We start from the raw sequence: 19,912 nt of genomic DNA, 5'->3' as shown, positions 1-19,912 counted from the left end.
GACTTAATTAAAAAAAAATGACCCCTTTAAGAAGGCTCCAACTAAGACAGACTGAGGGAGGGAAGGTGGGTTAAGCCAATCTGTGTGACAGCTTCATCAGAAGGCAGTGGGTGGTGGTAGTAGCAAGTAAACAAGTTTGTTTTCATGTTAAACTATCCTGGATCTGGAGTCCGGGGTGTTGGCAGCAGCAATGCCTATCCTGAGATAGACAGTAAAGCATCAAATCAGACAACACAGGATATAGGGAAGATGTTAGAGGATTTGTGGCTTTCTGGTTTGATCTGATGGTATCAGTGTAAAATAAGGGCAGTGGATTAAAGGCGTGAAGTTAACTACTATTTGTGTTTGAATTTCCATTTTTCATTTCAGTCAGGTGGAAACTGCTTCTGTGCAGGGTGGCACCCTGGCCTGGTACATTAGTGCTCCATACCAATAGTTTTTTTTTTTTTTTTTAATAGTGACTGCATAGCCTCTGCCCAGAACCACTCAAACACCTGTTATACCTCCTCCCCTTGCCAGCCCCTCCTTCAGCAACTGCTGCACCTTCCCAGCTAGGAGGCCTCTGGAGGGCTTCTACTGTATCTGCAGAGGCCTTCCAGAACCCTGCTTCAGCGCTATGGCTAGCATTTATTCTGATTGTTTGATATCCATGCCATACTGGTCTTAAATATTTTGAATATCACTATAGTGAAACCTAATTAAAAACAAACCCTGCCGGCTTCACAACAAGCTCAGCAATGTTCTACAACTAAATAGGGCACACCTGAAATTCTTTCAGATGAAAAAGGGACTCTTTGAGGTAGCAATCAAAAATAATCAGAGGAAAATTCATGCAAAATTTATGCAAAATCAGGAAAATTTGTGAAAATTCTTTGCATACATTCTTGCTTCAAACTTGTATCTTGATTTCTAGAACCTTTCATGTGGAGTATAAACTTTTCATATGCCTGTGTTAATATGTTTATATTACTGAGAATAAAAAGGACATGTAGCTTTGCTAATTGGCTGCTTCTGCCTTCTCAACCATTAGAACCCAATGACTACTAATATTCTTTCCCCAGTGAGTGGTTTGGGAACTGTTGTGGAAGATCATTTGATTATTATGTGAGAGTTTACTTTTGGGCTCTCCTTCTGTTCCATTGGCCTATATGTCTGTCTTTATGCCGATGCCACGCTGTTTTGAATACTGTGATTTTATAATTTGTTTTGAAATCACGAAGTCCGAATCTTCCATTTTTTTTCCCCAAAATCTTTTTGGCTATTTTGGTTCCATTGAGATTGATATGAATTTTTCTATTTCTGAAAAATGAAAAAAAAAATGCCATTGGGTTTTTGTTTTTGATTGGGATTATGCTAAATCTATAGATTATTTGGGATAGTATTAATATGTACATCATAACAGTGTTAATTTTGCATTTATTTGGATCTTCTTAAGTTTCTTTCACTAAAGTTCTATAGTTTTTAGTGTACACGTCTTTAGCTTCCTTGATTAGGTAGATTTATTTATAAGTATTTTACTCTTTTTGATACTACTATAAATGGAATTGTCTTCTTAATCTTTAAGATTGTTCAATGTTAGTGAATATAAATGTAACTGATTTTTGTATTTTGACTTCTATCTTGCAACTTTTATGAATTCATTTATTAGTTCTAACAGATCAAACTTCTCATCTTCGTCTTTTATCCTTCTGTGACTCTAACAACAGCTATTTATTTATTTATTTTTTATTGTTTGGTATGCATTGAGTGGACAAAGAATTAGGTTACCTTGATTGTAGTTGTTAAATAAAGCCCCTCTTGTAACTGTCTCCCCCCCAAGAGGTGTGTCATACACCGTAATCCCCCATCTGCCTCCCTCTTCTTCTCTCCCTGATCCCTTATTAGCTCATCTATTGCCTTCATATTAGAAATGAATACATTTGATTCTTGCTTCTCCATTCTTGTGATGCTTTACTAAGAAAATTAACTCCATCCAGGTTAATACAAAAGATGTGAAGTCTCCATCTTTTTAATGGCTGAATAGTAATATAACCATGATAGTAATATAACCACACAAGTATTTCATTGTATATCTTCTGTCCTTTGCTTTTAATCCATTCATATTTTAATCTAAAATGTGTCTTGTTCACAACATATAATTGAATCTTGATTTTTTTTTAAATCATTCTTTTTGGTATCTCTTCCATTTTATTGTTGTCTTTTCAAATTGAGATTCTGAAACCTGAAATCAATAATTTATCTGTGATTAATTATTTTATTCTGGATTAGTTTATTATCATGAATGCAGTCAATTGTTTTAGTAATTTTTTGACAGTCATATCATAAGTGTGTAAGTATGTTACCGGTTTTTATAGATCCAATCATAAGACCCAGTATTTTTATGTTAAATTGTATTTTTTCCTAATTGAGATCTTTTCAGATTCTGTTTTCATCATCGAGTATATTCATTATCACTCCAATGATGATGATTGTAATGAGTGCTAATATTTAATTTGTGTGACTGGTTATTCTGTTGATTAATTTAAACCCCTCTTTGTCACTTGATCAATCAATGCATGACCTGAGACAGATTACTTCTTTACCCATGTCTCTTCATCTATGTGATGAGGATGGTTATAATTAATCACAGCTGTTCATTGGATCACTATAAGAATTCCATGAATTGATATTTGTAAATTACTTAAAACAATGCCTAGCATATGATAAGTACCATATGTATGTAAAATGAAATGTTTTGTGAAATAGAATTATTACTATTCTTATTTTATTGGTAAGGAAAAAGGATTTGAAGAGATTAATTAATTTGCCCAGGGCTCCATTGCTGCTAAATCATGTGTCGGAGCCTTGAATTAAAGTATGTTTCACCGCCCATCCATGCTCCTAACCAGTAATTTGCCGGTATCATTCTCTCACTGCTTCATCATCATTGTTAAAACACATTAAACTGAGTGCCTTAGAATGCGCTACTGTAAATTTCCTGCTGTTAATCAGAACCATTTTTAAAATGATCATTCAAAACTTTGTTATTTTTTTGAGACAGAGTCTCAAGGTGTTGCCCTCGGTAGAGTGCTATAGCGTCACAGCTCACAGCAATCTCGAACTCTTGGGTTTAAGCAATTCTCTTGTTTCAGCCTCCCAAGTAGCTGGGACTACAGGTGCCTGCCACAACACCCTGCTGTTTTGTTTTGTTTTTTTTTTTTTTTTGGTTGTTATTGTCATTATAGTTTAGCAGGCCCCAGGCCGGATTTGAACCTGGCAGCTTTGGTGTATGTGGCTGGCACCCTAACCACTGAACTACGGGTGCCGAGCCATATACTCACATCTTTTTACCATTTCTCCATAAATTTAAAAATTTTAAAGTAGTCCATGGATAATGCTTTGGTGAAATCTGTAGATATGCTTTCTTTGTATAGCCCTGATTAGCTATTATGGCAAGATTCCTCAAAAAGGAAATGAGGAGGGTACTCTAAAATGTTTTTGACTCAGTATTCATGCTGGTTATCCCTTGTATTCCTTAAAAGGATTTTTTTCTGATTCTCTACTGTTACTGGTACTTAAGAGTTTCTCAGTATTTCTGGATATCTATTCTTTCTGAATATATGTATATTTTAATTGAATAATTTTTCACTTCTACTTTTATAAACTTATCTTCTTAAAGTCTAGTGTTCTGTCAATTATAAAAGTATATATGTCTAAGATACTTGAAAACATTTTTGTATGTTAAATATCTATGTAAATTGTTTCCTATTTAAAAATACAATTTTTCTGTGGTTTGATAATGAACTATAGACATTTACATATCTTGAAATTTTTTCTCAAATAGCAAAATAAATTGTTTTTTCAAATATTGCATATTTTCAGCTGAGAGTGAAAGCATTAATACCAATTAAAATGATTTTCTTTGTGAGTTATAAATATTTTATTTTTTACTCATAATAAGAGGTCAGTGACATTTGGGAATATAATACTTAGTTTTGAGTTAGAATTTACTAGTCAGTGTAGTTCCTGCCTTTTGGTTTAGGCTTATGCCATTTATTCTTTATTTGATTTGCAAATTAGTATTAAAAAACCTTCCAAAATTTCACCAGGGAAATTCAAATATATACTCAGATTCTGAAGAGACATCTAATTACTTGTTGCATGCAAACACATTCTAAGTTGTATGTAAAAGAAAATCAGTGTTAGAAATCCAATGGCCTGCTTCCCTTCCTATTTTCCTTTCTTATTTTATTCACACATACCATCTATATGTGATTCATCCTGTCTTTCATTACCTTATTTGGCATTAATCTAGTATTCCTTATTGTCATCTTTCCCCCCTCTTTTTCTGTTAGTTATATTTTATTTTTCTATACTTTTAGTGGTTATATATGGATTTCAATATACATCATTAGTTTATTGAAGACTAATAGATACTATCTGTTTAACCTTTCTGAGACAAGATATTAGCACCATTTAACTGCATTTACCCTCCTACGTGCATTTTACATTGCCTTTAAATTAAATGCATATCTTAAAGCCATGAAACATTATTGCTGTTAACATATTTACTTTCCATTGCTATTCATTCCTTCCTGCATTTTTGTGCTTCTGTCTGGTGTAATTTTCCTTCTGTTTGAAAATTCCTTTAACATTTCTTTTATCATGGCTGGACTCTTGTAGCTCAGTGGTTAGGGTGCTGGCCACATGCTCTGGGGCTGGTGGGTTCGAACCCAGCCTGAGCCTGCTAAATAAACAAAAAAATAGCCAGGCGTTGGGGTGGACACCTATAGTCTCACTACTAGGGAGGCTGAGGCAAGAGAATTGCTTAAGCTGAAGAGTTTGAGGTTGCCGTAAGCTATGATGCGAAGGCACTCTACTGAGGGTGACAAAGTAAGACCCTGTCTCTGCCAAAACAAAACAAAACAAACAAAAAAACCCCATTTCTTTTATCATAGGCCTGGTGAAATTTTTTGGTTTTATTTGACTAGAAAAACCTTTTTCCATTCACACTTGAAGGTGTATTTTCTTTTTGAATAGAATTCCAGGCTTTTCTTTCCTCTTAGCACTTGTATGTCATTCCATTGTTTTCTGCTTTCTGTTATTTCTGTTGTGACTACAGCTATCAAACTTGTCGCTACTCATTTAAAAGCATGATATCCTTCTCACCTCACCCCATTTTCTTTTTTTGTTGGGTTTTTCAGTTTAACTATGATGCAGATTTATCCATTTTGGGATATATAGTATTTTTGAATTGGTAGTAAGATATCTCTTCTAACATTGCTTCCGTTTTCTCCCTTTATGTGATTCCAAGTGCATGTCTATTACATCCCTTTTCTATGTTCCACATGCCCTTTGTGCTCGTTCTGTATTTTCATCTACTTTATTTTTCATGATTCTGTCTGGATATTTTTTGCTAATCTGTTTTTTCATATACTTATCCTTTTCTTCTCTGGTGTTTATTCTCCAATTAGAACCATCTGTTTAATTCTTAATTTTACTTTTTTTTTGTTAGATTTGAACTATACTTTTTCTAAAGAAATAGATTCCGGCTATTAGAGGAAATTCTATATATTTCCCTCTTTTTTGATTTATTAATTATAGTTATTTAAAATATGTGTCCATAACTTGAGTACCTTGTCATTGTCGCTCTGTTTATATTGTCTGTTTTTTCTTGTTGTATTTAGTAATTTGAAATGTAATGTCAGTTATTGTGTTGTTATAGTGGTTCTGGAAGCATTATTTTTTTTTTTCCATATGGGCTTTATACTATCTCTGATAATAAGTAACTGGATAGATACATATGGCCTTATTCCAAACCCAGTGATAGACAGCAGTCTATAAAAGACTGAGACTGCCTCTTGCTTGTAGGGGGTGTCATTGAAGACCTGGGTTGTTTCCTATGGCCATTCATGCATGGAAAGTCCTAAATTCCAATGTAGTCTTCTTAGCATTTTGATATTGCAAAATATACCTCAACTTTGTTTTCCTTGAGCTTTTGCTTGCTTCCTAAACTTTTATACAACACAGTATAAAAATTCCACAAAAATTTTTGAGAATTATTTTCATTTCTCCATACTTCTCTTCTCCCTGATATTTTGTATACTTGAGGCCTGAGTCCCAAGCTTGACCATCTTCATCTCATGCCTCCGAGAGTGCCAAAGCATTGCTGGCATCTCTACTTCTTACCAGCTTACATCTGTCTGGCTTCTCAGTCTTCTCTTAGTGCTTCATATAATGAAATACTCAGTTTGATAAAGAAATGCAAAATGCAGAACTTCTATGTACATTCCTTCTTTCTTAGATCTTGGTCAATTTTGTCTTCACTTGCAGCTTTTCTTTTTTCTTTTCTTTTCTCTTTGTTATTTTGTTTTATTGTGTTGTTTTGTATTTTCTTGTGTTTTATCCAGATGCTCTAGTTCAGTGATTCTCAACCTGTGGGTTGTGACCCCCAGGAACTATATTAAAGAGCCACGGCATTAGGAAGGTTGAGAACCACTGCTCTAGTTATTTTTATTGGGAACTTCTGCTTGCTATAAGCTATTAGTATCATAGCCAAGAACAGAAGTTCATTTTCTTTATTCATTTGATTAATGTTTATTGAGCAACTGCTATGTGCCAAGTACTATGTTAGGATTTGGGACACGGCAGTGAAAAAGATTGAAACTACTATCCAGTTTAAGAAATAGATTGTTACGAGTACCTCAGAAACTCACTATATGTTTTTCCTTCATCCTATACTTCTCTATCCCACCAAAAGTTAATCATTACCCTATCATGTTGATTACTTCTATTCTTTATAACACATATCCTAAACTGTGGCTTGTGAAAGTTTTACATATTTTAGTTTTTTAGGACTGAGATGATATGGTATACATTTTTCCACAACTGGCATTTCCTGGTATTTTTTTATTAGATTTATCTAAATTGCTGTATATACTGCAGTTATATTTTTGTTTATCTCTATTAAAAAAATTAGCTGGGCAGCTGATGAGTGTGTCTCAGCTTGGGAGACTAAGGATTCCCTTGAGACCAGGAGTTTGAGCCTACAGTGAGCTATGATCATATCACTGTACTCCAGCCCAGTGGGTGACAGAGTGAGACCCTGTTTCTTAAAAAAAAAAGTGGCTAGGAGCGATGGCTTGCACCTGTCATCCTAGCACTCTGGGAGGCTGAGATGGGCAGATTGCTTAGACTAGACTGAGCAAGAGTGAAATACCATCTCTACTAAAAATAGAAAAACTAGCTGAGTGTTGTGGTGGACACCTCTAGTCCCAGCTACTTGGGAAGCTGAGGCAGGAGGATCCCTTGGGGCCAAGAGTTTGAGGTTACTGTGAGCTATGATGATGCCACGACACTCAAAGGCCAGGTGACAAAGTGAGATAGAAAAAAAAAAACCCAAATGCATAACCTGAAAATAATTATTAGCTTTAATGACACAAAACATCTCCTGAGACTTTGATAAGATCAGTTCATTGGAACAAGCAAAGGTGTGGAGAGTCAAATTGCTCTGCTTTGATGAGTGAATGGGATGTAAGTAAATGGAGATATTGAGTGTAGGTAAATCCTTCAGAAAGCTAGGATAGTAACTAGAGGTGAATTTAGGGTTGAGGGAAGGTTTGTTTTTGTTATATTTTTAAAATATGGCTGAGATTTTTGTGTAGTCACTAATAAAGACATTAGTAAAGAGGAAAAGGTTGAACAGAGAGGGGGCATTATGGCTAGATGAAGTCACTGGGAACATGTATGTAGGTCATTAAGAAAGTTTGAGACATTCTGTGTTATGGTCTATTATTTCACTTCAAAGATGTGGTTGACAGCGGCCTTTCTGATTCACCCGTGCAGTTTCACCTTGCTCAGCCTATTGGTGTTGCTGGGAGGGTTTCATTTGTTTCTCTCTGCACGGATTTTACGTTTCTTGATTTTTGTGTGTCTCAAAACTTTTATAAATGGCCCATGTATGAGGAGTTTGGATCCAGAGTACAGCAGGGCCATTAAGTAGCTTTAAATAAAGGAGGGACATATTTCCATTTAGAAGTCTGTGGCTATAGATTCAGGTAGATGTGTTGGTTCACTGAAAGGTAATTGAGTTTCTGTCTCATAGATTTTATTTGGATTTAAAAATATTTAATTTCATCTTGAAAGTTATTATTCATATTAATTTTTATTCTTAGTATAGCATTTTGTATTTTAAACAATCATGTTAGAAAAATAGCTGAAGGTGGATGACTCAAAAACAAACAAAGCATACTGTAAACCCTTTAGTTGGAAATAGGATACAGCATATTTATAGAAGGTCTGAGTTTTCCTTTGCGCTTGTGGGTTGTAAGCTCTCTGAGAGCCAGACCATGACTTTATTCTTTGTTGTTGCAGCAAATAGTGAATAACTGGGTTCCGTAAGCAAGAGCTAAATTCAGTGGAGGATGAAGAGGAAGTTCCCAGTGCTGGTGAACTGCAGCCATAGGGAGCCCGGGGAGTCAAAAATAGAATGTAGATGCATCGTAGTGAATTTGTGGTTTAGTGGAGGGTAGAGTTTTATTTTTTCAAAGTGTTGAACATGTCTTATCAAGCCTTTGGGGCTATTTCTGAAGGAGGGTCTAGAAAATTGGGCTTGCTCACTCAGCGAGATGTAATTCTGACATTTTCCTGAGTCAGTTTCAACCCCCACAAAGCATCTTGCTGTGTGTCAGCATGAAGTTTGCAGACTTACAATGTCTCTGAACCAGATGCTGTGTTGCTATCCCTTAGTTCTCTTTTGTGAGAGCTAGCTCAATTGAATAGAACAAAAATATTTCAAAAATTAATAATAGAAAAGTTTCTTTTTTAATTTTAACTCTATCCTAAAAGAAAACATCCTCTCCTCTGCCTTCCAACCCTGCCCCAGTTTATCACGGTTTTTAAGCTGGGTTTTGACAGCTGCTGAGTAATAGAGAGATACAGTTCTTTTCTCTCCCTGGTAAAATGCTACATTATTTGTTATTCATGAGTCCTGTTTTCCTGGAAGATAGTTTGATGCAATGTGTGGGTGATGTGTACCCTATCATTGCCTGGAGGCCTTTTAGATTTCCTCAGATATTTTTTCCTTAATAAACTTCCAAATAGTTGTGGGAAAGATGCCATTGGATGTTAATATAACTGTCTTGGTACTGTTTTAGGACCAAGTCTCCCCCCACTCCTCGAAGCCACTCCCAAATTAGCAGATTGAACATTTTAAAGTATTTCTTTGCATGTTACAAAGGAGTAAAACAAAATAATGAAAGCTGTTTTCTTTTTAAAATCTAGAAACCTCTGTTCCTACTTCATCTTGCCAGGGTCAAGCTTTCATCTTTATGCCTCTGTGGTGTTGCCATCTGCTTTTTGGATAAGGCTCCGCAAATTCAATATAGCCTGGAACTTTGTGGAATTATCATAGATAAGTCTTCTGTCAAAGCAGAGAAGAGCCATGTATTAGCCACCAAAGTGAGAAAGTAGCAATAAGTGGACTGCCATAGAAACCCCTTCTTTTCCATTGCTGAGATTCAACTTAGGTACAGAGGGGCTTTTGTTTTCCAGAAATTCAGGTAGGGAAGAGAGAGTCCACTTGACTGTCCCACAGTGCAGACTTGTTTTTTAAGATTTGAGTTGAGGAACTCTACATTGGGAAAGGGAGAAGTGTATTTTTAAAATTTGTAACAGGTGTGCACTTCTTAAAATACATTTCAGATGTACTATTTTAAATTGAAAACCTTTACTAATTTAAAGCTTAATGATGCAGCAAACTGGTCCATATGGAATAACGCCTGAAACTTAAAGAGAAAAATGAAAGTCTTGGAATAATCAAAATTAATTCTCTGGTCACATGTATCTTTTCCTTGTTTATGTACTACTACTCTGAACCCATACTTCCCAGAAAGTAGTTATCACTGACTTTGGAGCCAATCTTCTGAAGTTAGACCCTGATTCTGCTACCTACTCGGTTTTGGGCAAATGACTTTTAGCACTGTGTACCTTAATCCTCTTATCTTTAAAATGCAAATAATAATAATAGAGTTGATATAGGACAGTTAATACATGTACAGCAATGCCTGGCATAAGTAAACAGTAAATATTAACTGCTTGTTATCCTATTTTCTCTTACTGTATTCTTTATCTCATATACTTTTACTTTGCAAGCTTAACTACCCAAGGTATCCCAAAGGTTGTGCCTAAAGTTGCCATACTTAGAGAAAATGGAAAATTATAGCTAAATGTACATTTATTTACAAAAATATTCATTACAAAATTTTACAAAATATTCTCTACATGTTGGCCATCTCTTTGTAAAATTTCATAATGAGTATTTTGTAAGTAAAGGTGCATTCAGCTACAGTTTCCCATTTTCCCCATGTATAGTGACTTTATGGGTGACTTTCGGGATACTCTGTAGTTTCCAGGTATACAGGAAATTATAACCAGAGTTTAGAAGGGGAAAAGAGACTTGCAGAGATAAGTCTAGGGAAAAACATAAAAAGAAGCATTAAAAACTCAAAAAGTACAGCAGTTTGGAATATGTAGTGTTTGAGAAGATAGTCATAAACCTTCAGTAGCTCCAAAGGACATTAGTGAATTTCAGAACAATTCAGTACCTGTTGTTCAAAGTAATGATTCTGACTTATGAAAAAGATGTTAAATTTGGTTTGGTTTAAAGAAGCCAGAAGCATTTTAGATTTTACTATATGTGAAGATTCCGAAATAAAAATTTAAAAGGGCACTTAAAGGTCCATTTCTAGAGGATTTTGAATTATATAAACTATTATATTTGAATTTTTTTACCTCCTCTTTTCAGCCTGAATAAGTTTTTTCCTCACAATTATATGTAAATGTGACTTTTAGGGACAAGTATTGTTTCTATTAAATGCCAAACAATACTTCCCCTGTCTATATCTCATTTTAGCTTTCATTTTAACCATTCACTGCTCAGGAACACCTGCTTACAAAGTATTTTTGACTGTCAAGCTGTGCAGTTTTGCTCTACAATTATGTTTACCTGGAATTGGCAATTCGTGACATGCGAGATGAATTATATGTCATGCTTACTGTGATGTGACCTTTCATGTTTGCATGTACATCTTTGAGAAACAAAAATTACTTTAAACTCCTTTTAAAAAATATTTAATTGTTAAAAACACTTAAGATCGCACCATCTTAACCTATTTAAGTGCTCAGTAATGTTAGTTGCATTCACATTGTTGTATAATACAGCAGTTCCCAACCTTTGGGGACTGGTTTCATGGAAGACAGTTTTTCCATGGATGGGGGTGGGAGGATGGTTTTGATATGAATCTGCAAGCAATTTATTTATTATGGTCTCTGTGCAGTGAAACCTCTCAGTTAATGATAAACTGTATTTGCATCTGCTCCCCAGCACTAGTGTCACCACCTCAGCTCCACCTCAGATCATCATTAGGTTCTCATAGAAACATGCAACCTAGATTCCTCACATGCTGCATACAGTAGGGTCTGTGCTTCTCTGAGAGTCTTATGCTAATCAGAAAGGAGGTAGAACTCAGGTGGTGATGGTCAATGACAGGGAGCAGCTGTAAATACAGACAGAGCTGTAATACTTGCCGGATACTCACCCCCTGCTGTGCAGTCAGATTTCTAACAGGCCATGGACCAGGGTGTTGGGGACTGCAGGTGTAACAGATCTCTAGATATTTTTTATCTTGAAGAACTGAAACTTTCAAGGGTCTATATATCTTCTGTATCTATCTTGAGCATATATATTTCTTAACTGAGTCACTGTTGTTGTGCTGTCATACCATCAGAAAATTAGTTCTGGTTTAATAGCATAAACCCATGAGTTCCAAGTGAGGCAAAATATTTAAAGTACTATAATGTGTTCTTAGTATTGAAGACTGACTTTACCTTGATAAATTCTTGTCAGATGAATGTATAATAAATGTAACTCACATCAAATTCCACGTGTTATGTTCATGGCATCATAATATAGTTAGTAGAGTAATGATTTCCCATTGAGTTATTCTTCTCAGTATTCTTTGGTTCTTCCTTTCTGCCTAACTTTTTAGAATTTTAGCATCCAAAGTCTCACCATTTACATCTATTGCCTGAACAGCATGTTTGAAGGTTCTAACAGGAACAGAGCTCCTTGTGTACCTTGACAGAAGAATGGTCTTCTTCTATTGGGGAGGGTCATCCTCTTTGACATCACAAGAAGCTTCAGGAGGGACATACATGGAGAAGTTAGGAAGGTTGAGGAGACCTGCCCAGTCACCCAGATTAAGCAATCAGTAAGGTGACAGATGTTGCAGCCAAATTACTCTCATTTCTTTGGGCCTGTTTCCCCTCACTGCTTATAGGCACTGCTTATTGAGTTAGTCTTATTAGATCTCATGGCTATATCTATTATCTTTATGCAAATTAATCCCAAGTTATACAGCCCAGACATCTTTCTTGAACTCTATACTAGTTTATCAAGCTGCCTCTTTGAGATCCAGAATTAAATTTTAAATAAATACTTTATGCTTAACATTTGCAAAACTGAACTTTTGATTTTTCCCCCCAAATCTACTCTACCTGTACCCTTTCCCAGATGAGTGATGATTACTTCATTCTGAAGGTTGCTCAGGCACAAAATCTCAGAACCATCTTTTATGTTTTTCTTCCTTTTACACCCTGTATTCAACTCATTAGGATATCTTGGTGGCTCCTCATTCTTCAGACTATATTTGAATCTGACTGAATAATTATCCTTAAAAATTAAAAAAAAAAGGTTCAGAAAGGTTAAAAGAATAGTCTACATTCACATGGTTGGGAAATGGTAAAGTCAGAATTCAAAACTACATTTTCTGACTGACTACAAATAACATGCTTTTTCCATAAATACAAGTGCTTCTCCCAAGTAAATGTTAAAATTGCTTTTTTAATGACATAGTTTAGAAATAGGATTTGACTTATTATATAATTGATTCTTTATACATAGTGTGTGTTATTTTCATTAGGTTTTGTAGGAATTCTCTAGGCACATAGCAGTTATTTTGTAAATACTTGCCATATCAGCTCAATTGAATGTACTCTTACCATTTTATTTTGCTCTGGGTTAAGAAATTTATTAGTTGCAAGGTGTAGTTGGATATAAGGGTGTGTCAGGTGAACAGAAAAGGTGTTAATGAAATGAAATATTCAAGTCCTTTAAAAAACTCTTTTTCAAAGATTTATTGCTGTATCTCTGATTTTAGAGCATGTGATTAGCTCTGAGTATCTTACATATACTTTTCTATTTGCTGGAGTTTTCATGTTATGTAATATTTATCTTGATGCTAATCATTTAATCTTAGATTATAAAATTATTATTTAAATTATTTAGGATTTTATTCAAAAACCATTCCAATGGTTTTGTATCATTGGTACCTATTTTAATTTGTATGCCCACTAGATTCTAAGTTCCTCCAACAGATTATAATGGCAAAAAGACAAAGGGTGGGGATCTTGGTAGAGAGATATCAGAAAAGATATCAATGTTGATGAGATTCTTGAAACACACCTGTTTTACTCATGTCATGGTCATAGTTAATAGAAGTTATTCCTTACTATGTAATAAACTATTGCAAAAATTAAGTATGCCAATTTTTTCCTTGGGTTTATTTATATTCTTGGAAGAAGCCAAGATTAACTGTTGGGGAGATGTCTATGCGTTGCTATGTATTTGAAAAGCTGATCATTGTTGTTATTCTTTTTATGTACATGTAGAATATTTATTAAACAGATTTTAGGTCAGTAGCCCTTAGGATCATTAATTCATCTTTATTTTTCTTTTCTAAATTAGCATTTTAAAATTTACTTGTTTTATTATTCTATCAGTTTGTGTTACTTTGATTTAAGTATGAAGTTTATGATTATTTAATTCATAAAGGCAGTTTTCATGTCATTAAATTTTGTGAGTCTGTCTACATACCTATCTACCTACCTTTGCTTTGGTAGAAATATTTGGTATGAATCACTTTAAAAATATTCTTATAGGCCTGGAAATAGTTTTTAAAGCAGTAAGTTGAAACATTAGGCATTAAAAACAAGAACTATGTCTAGTAATTACTCTCTGTGGCAACTGAGTGAGTTAAAGATGTATGGCAACTGCAGCTGTAATGGTGTATATTTAGAAAGGAAACTTAATTTGCTACTTCCAAAAAAAAGTCTGTTGGCAAACAAACCTAAAATAAAAGTTAAAAAAGGAGATACTTTATTTCTGGAAAGTGTGTTAGTTCTGTTACCATTCACAAAGATAGATTATCTGTGAGTCTTCATACTGGGAAATAAGCTGTGATCCACCATGTTGCTATCTTTTCTTTTTCCTAGTGTATGCCGATCAAAGGCCTAGGATTTGTACTCGGAGCCTATGAGTGCATTTGCAAAGCAGGATTCTATCGTCCTCAAGTCTTTTCAGTGAACAACTTTCAGAGTAAGTGCCCTTTGTATCTATGCACATATATGTATACAAATAACATAGACTATTATTGCTTATTAAGATTTTCTTTGATCCTTATTGGAGTATATAGTTAAATCCCCAGTGGTCTGGCATTCTTTGTCATTTAAGGAATTTTAGTTCTGATTTGTTATCTAGAGTGCTATAGAGTACCCCCAAAATGTGTGCTTATTTTTAGGTATATTTTCATTTTTAATACATTTTAAAAGCTTGAAAATACTATAGCTGCTGTGTCAGACAAATGAGGATTTAGTTAATGAGAGGCCTTACTACAGAAAGTCCATAAAACTAATTTTGCCAATTTGTTTATTTTGTTTATTTATTAATTTGTGTGTATGTTAGCTTTTGATGCTATATAAAAAGTTACCACAAAGTGAGCAATTTAAAGAAGCATAAATATATTATTACATAGTTTCCACTGGTCAGGTATCTAGTCTATGGATTAGCTAGGTCTTCTGCTCAGGGTCTTCCTTGGCAAAAAATCAAAGTGTCACCTGGGATGTGGTCTCTGAGACTCTTGGTTCATTTTAAATCTCTTTTAGACTGTTGAATGAATTCAATCTCTTACAGTTATTGGCCTGAGGTCCCCATTTTCTGGCTAGCTATCAGCCTGAGGTCATTTTTAGCTCCTAAAAGTGAAGTACAGGTCTTTTTTGGGCAGTTTTTTTTTTGGGGGGGGGGCAGGGCTGGGTTTGAACTCACCACCTCTAGTATATGGGGCCAGCGCCCTACTCCTTTGAGCCACAGGAGCTGCCCAAAGTACAGGTCTTTTTAAGATAGTTATCCATAAGTCTTTGTCAGCCCTATTATTTGTCTCTACAGGAATTTGCATTTTTACTAGGCATAATTCAAAGGGTACATTGAGATTGAGACCCAACTGTCTTCCTCTGGGAATTTTGGTAGAGTTTGTAGGTTCTAGAGGTGAGGAACATTTTCCTCTCTCCTTGGTTATATATTTCAGAGGTTAGCCTTTGTTTTGAATAATAGTTGTTGTAGGTAGAATTCTAAGATGGCCTTCCAGATTCTGCTTCCACCTTTATTGTATAATCCCCTTTCCTTAAGTGTGGGTGGGATCTGTGAATACAATGGCATAGTCATTGCCTTGCTTAGGCTATGTTATGTAGCAAATGTTGGAATGATATAGTCATTCTTGTAATTACAATGCAGCATCTAAGACTTCATTATGGCATACTAGAGAGAGAGAGAATATGAATCAATCAATCTTCTGGCTTTCGAAGAAGGCCATGTGGTTAGGGTCCAAGAGTGACCTCTAAGAGGTAAGACAAAACCCCACTGACAGCCTATGAGAAAACAGGGACTTCTGTTCTATAAATGCAAGGAAGTAAATTCTTCCAGCAGCCTTAGTACCCTAGGAAGAGGATACTGAGCTTCAGATAAGAATGCAGCTTAGCCAAAATCTTGATTTTAGCCTGGTGATGTCCAAAGCAGAGAATGCATTTACACTGTGCCAAGACTTCTCTGTTCAACAGAAACTGGGCAATGACATAATATGTGGATGTTTAATCCCCTAAATTTTGGATAATTTATTTTTCAGCAATAGGAAACATACAGTAGCAATGATGATAATATATCTTCAGGATGGTTATGCTTTCATGTGTCCGTGTGTGTCCGTGTCTCTGTGTGTGTGTGTGTGTGTGTGTGTGTGTGTACCAAACCATGCTGACACCAGAACTACTTTGGTATTCTTCACGTTTATCGTTGGGACGTAACATATGATTCAACACTGAAGGATTAAGGAAAAGGTTTTAGCTTATGTTCTGTGAAGGTATTTTGTATCTGGTTTACCCACATTTGTTCTCAGCTCCCACTATGTGACTGAAATAAAACATCTAAATATTGTAGAATCAGAGGATGACTATGCCATTTGCTTATAACACCACCAGGAGAAACTGGTTAACCTTTAACAACTTATCTTTATTTAATTTGCACACTCCTACTTTCTTCCTTATTTTAAAAGCCAGTGTTTTCTACTGGACCTACACTCTAAGAAACGGCTGCTTCTCTGCTTAAGCCTAACTTCCATGTTATACACATTGCAACCATGGAAAAGAGGCCACAGTTTTCAGAAAGATAATCTATAATTGAATTTAGCTTGGATTCGGCTTTGACTTCATCACATACTTAACTAGGACTGGCTTTCCTCTGTGACAGAACAGAAAACAAGCTACATGTTATAATGTTACCCAGTGAAGTGCTCTTTGACCAAAAATATCTTTCCTGATAGCCTTGTCAAGTTGCATGAAAATCCAACGTTAATCACTTGTTGTCCTAAAGATAGAATGCAACAAGCTGACCAGGAATGTGAGCTATATAACTCACCAGGGTAAGTTGTCAACCAAGAAATTACTCAGAAATTTTTTTTTTATCTTTTTGGTGTATTATTAGAATATATTACATATTAAGTCTTTTAGCATCCAGGCAAATTATATGAGCAGTTACTGTCATACTTTCTTGAACACATATCCATGGAGTAAAGAATGACCTGATGTACCCTAGGGTCCAAGATAAAGAAGGCATTGGAGACCCAAAATATGAGCTAACATGTAAAACTGCTGTCATATCACATGACATATAATAAGTATTCAATTGATGTAGTTAAATAGGTGACTAATATATATATACACACATATATAAGCAAACATTGATGATACAGATAAAGAGAAAATCCTTAGGCACCATTGGTAATAGCACCTTATCTCAAATATTTTATTACATTAGGATAACCAGTGACGTAAACTAAAACTTTTGGAGAAGGAATTCTGTGTGGATCTGAAGGAAGATTGGACAGCAGGTGTCGGTAGCAGCCAGTGCTGCAATGAGAAGGGCAATAGGAGGAAAGAACACTTGTAGTTAGAGACAACAGGAGGAAGTGAGTTGCTTAAGAAGGAGAGTGGGGATAGAAAACAGAAAGAATATACTGTAAAGATAAAATTTATTTAATGAATGATTTAATGAATGATTTAATGAATCATTTTATAAATGATTAGTGATAAATCTAGGAAAAAGTCCTCAGATTTCTGCATCTCGTATGTTCTTGTATTCCCTTCAGAGAGAGCTAAGTTGTAGTGCTGATCTCTTAGAGGAAATGTAAAAATGGCTGTTAAAGATCCTCTTAAAATTCAAAAATTTTATTTAGACTAAGACCCATGGTAAACAAAGGGCTTACAAAGACCAACAGGATGCATTCAAATGACATAATTTGAAATTGTGCTGACATCCCAGAGACCTTATTCTTGGCATCTCTCTTGAAATGGTGGTCATATATGAGCTATAGGTCTGACGTCTGGACAGTAGCAGGATTTTGGAATAACCAAGTACTGATGTATAGCTGTCGCTTCAAATCCAGGTTGTTCACTTCCAGGTTGATGAAATACAAGCTTGTGACAAGCTCATCTTCCTCCATTCTATCTATCTTAGTATGGATCTGTCTCTGGTTAAACTTCTTTTCCCTTTCATGTGGGCATACTATCAGCCTTTCAGCCTTAATTTCCTTTGTCTTTTGGATTGACTTCACATTGTGTTCATTTACAGATAAATCCCAACTTACAAATGACCCATATCTAAAAATGACAGTCCCTCCTTCACAGTCCAGTGCTACTGATATGAGAAGCATGTGATGGAGGGGGAAGTGACGACAGAGTAATGAGAGTCTTAGAAAGTGTATTGTTTGGGGAAAAAGGGGGGGAGGAGGGCAACTCTTTGAAAGGGCAACTTAGGGATGTGTCTCTCAAAGGCAAAACATTCAGCAAGGCTAGCTTGTTTCTGTGATGAACCTCTTGTTTTTTTTTTTTAAATCATGTTTGAGCCTTATCCTTTGTTTCCCTCGATTTCATGGCTAGAAAGAGAGATATTGGGCTTTATGTAGACTTCCATATTAGTCTCTAGAACAAATCTAAGACTTAGATGGAATAGATTAAAAATCACATTCTCATAATCAGCATCATTGCTTTTGCTGCTGGTCTGACTCCAGCCTTGTAGTCTGGCTCTCGAGGTAAACTTTTGCTGTATTATGAAAGCCTAGTCCTAATCAGTTTTACTCCAACTATAGTAGAAAAATTCTTCATCTGATTGATCATGTTTATGTTTTTGCTTCAAGCATTTGCCTAATTTTCAGATTTCTTATTTTCTATCATTAGTCTTGTTTGTAGAGATTAGTCCCATCACTGAATGTTTCTGGCAGATGGGGTTAGTTGCTAGTGGATGATTTCCCAGTGTTGCCAATGTATGTGGAGTACTGACTGTTGCACTTACCTTGTTTACCTCTGACATTGTTCTTTTCAACTACTGGGACACATCTCATACTATGTTGGACTTCCCTGGTTGCTAACCTCAGGGTTGAATTTCTACCCAAGTGTAACACAATAACTTAAGTATATGGTCTTTGGAATAAATCTTAGGTTTGAATCCTAGCTCTACTACTCACTTAGCCCTGTGATCTTGGCCAAATTGTCTAACTTTCTGACCTTGACTTTCTGTTGTATGTGAAATTGGGATAATATAATCTGCTTTATAGAATTGTTACAATGATTAAATGAGGTAATTAAATGTAAAGTTATTTTTTCTACATGATTTAGTCTTAGTTTTAAAATTTTTTTCTTATTTCCAGTTAATATGAGGATATATACAATTAGGCCACATTGCTTGCATTTGTAAGGTACAGAGTTTATGTTGTGGCTGTGTCCCTTGCATAGTTCTAATCAACATGTGTAACAGAAACGCTCTAAAATATAACTTTGATCACAATTATTTGGAAGCTTGTGTTTATTCTGCTTATGCCTTTTCTCAAATATTCTGCCTATTTTCCTTCTTATAAGCCAGGCTCTGCTCCACCTCCCAGCAGAGGACTATAATTACAGAGCTCAGAATTTTTTCAGTCCCTCTTGTCCTAAAATTGGGCTGTGGTCTGAGGTATAATACTCTAGTCCTGCAAAATCTTTTTTTCCTTACTGGCTGAAATGTTGCTATCTTTGATTTCCCCCCTTATTTACCTGTTTCATTATTATTTATGTATTTGCATTATTTTACTTTATTAGACTACGAATTAGAGATATATTGAAGTTAATCATCTTTCCCCAAACATTAAAAGAATCTTCAGTAAGGAAATTTGACTGTCATTCATTCCACACATTAACTCATTGTGGTAGACAGAAAGTTTATTTACTAATGTATTAGTGACTATTCTACCTGTGTGATGGAATTGTATGATTTTTGTTTTCTTTTTTCCTAGGTAAAATTACTTATACAAAATCATAAAGTTTTAAAAATGAAATATAACATTCAAAACATATTCCTATATGACTGTTTTGTTTAGGTATAAGGTTAAAAAATAAAAATTTAAATATCTAGATTCAGCAAACTGACAAAAAATTAGACAAAGCCTCTGAATATCTCTCCAAAAATTACTATTTACAAATAAAAAAGTAAGTTGCAGTGAGGAAATTTGTGGTATACCCC

At 35.1% G+C, this 19,912-nt stretch overlaps 1 protein-coding gene across 1 annotated transcript in view; it reads left to right on the top strand.

Moving 5' to 3' along the window:
- Positions 1-19,912, top strand: part of GPR158 (G protein-coupled receptor 158) — a 317,486-nt gene that overhangs the window by 133,236 nt on the left and 164,338 nt on the right. The window contains exon 3 of the mRNA XM_003786747.2: positions 14,311-14,413. Within this exon, the coding sequence (XP_003786795.1) occupies positions 14,311-14,413 (103 nt within the window). The remainder of the gene's footprint in view (positions 1-14,310; positions 14,414-19,912) is intronic.

The sequence above is a fragment of the Otolemur garnettii genome, unplaced genomic scaffold (genome assembly GCF_000181295.1).
Source record: "Otolemur garnettii isolate 467f Iridium unplaced genomic scaffold, OtoGar3 scaffold00019, whole genome shotgun sequence".
Classification (NCBI taxonomy): Eukaryota; Metazoa; Chordata; class Mammalia; order Primates; family Galagidae; genus Otolemur; species Otolemur garnettii.
This window is presented reverse-complemented; position numbering and strand designations above follow the sequence as displayed.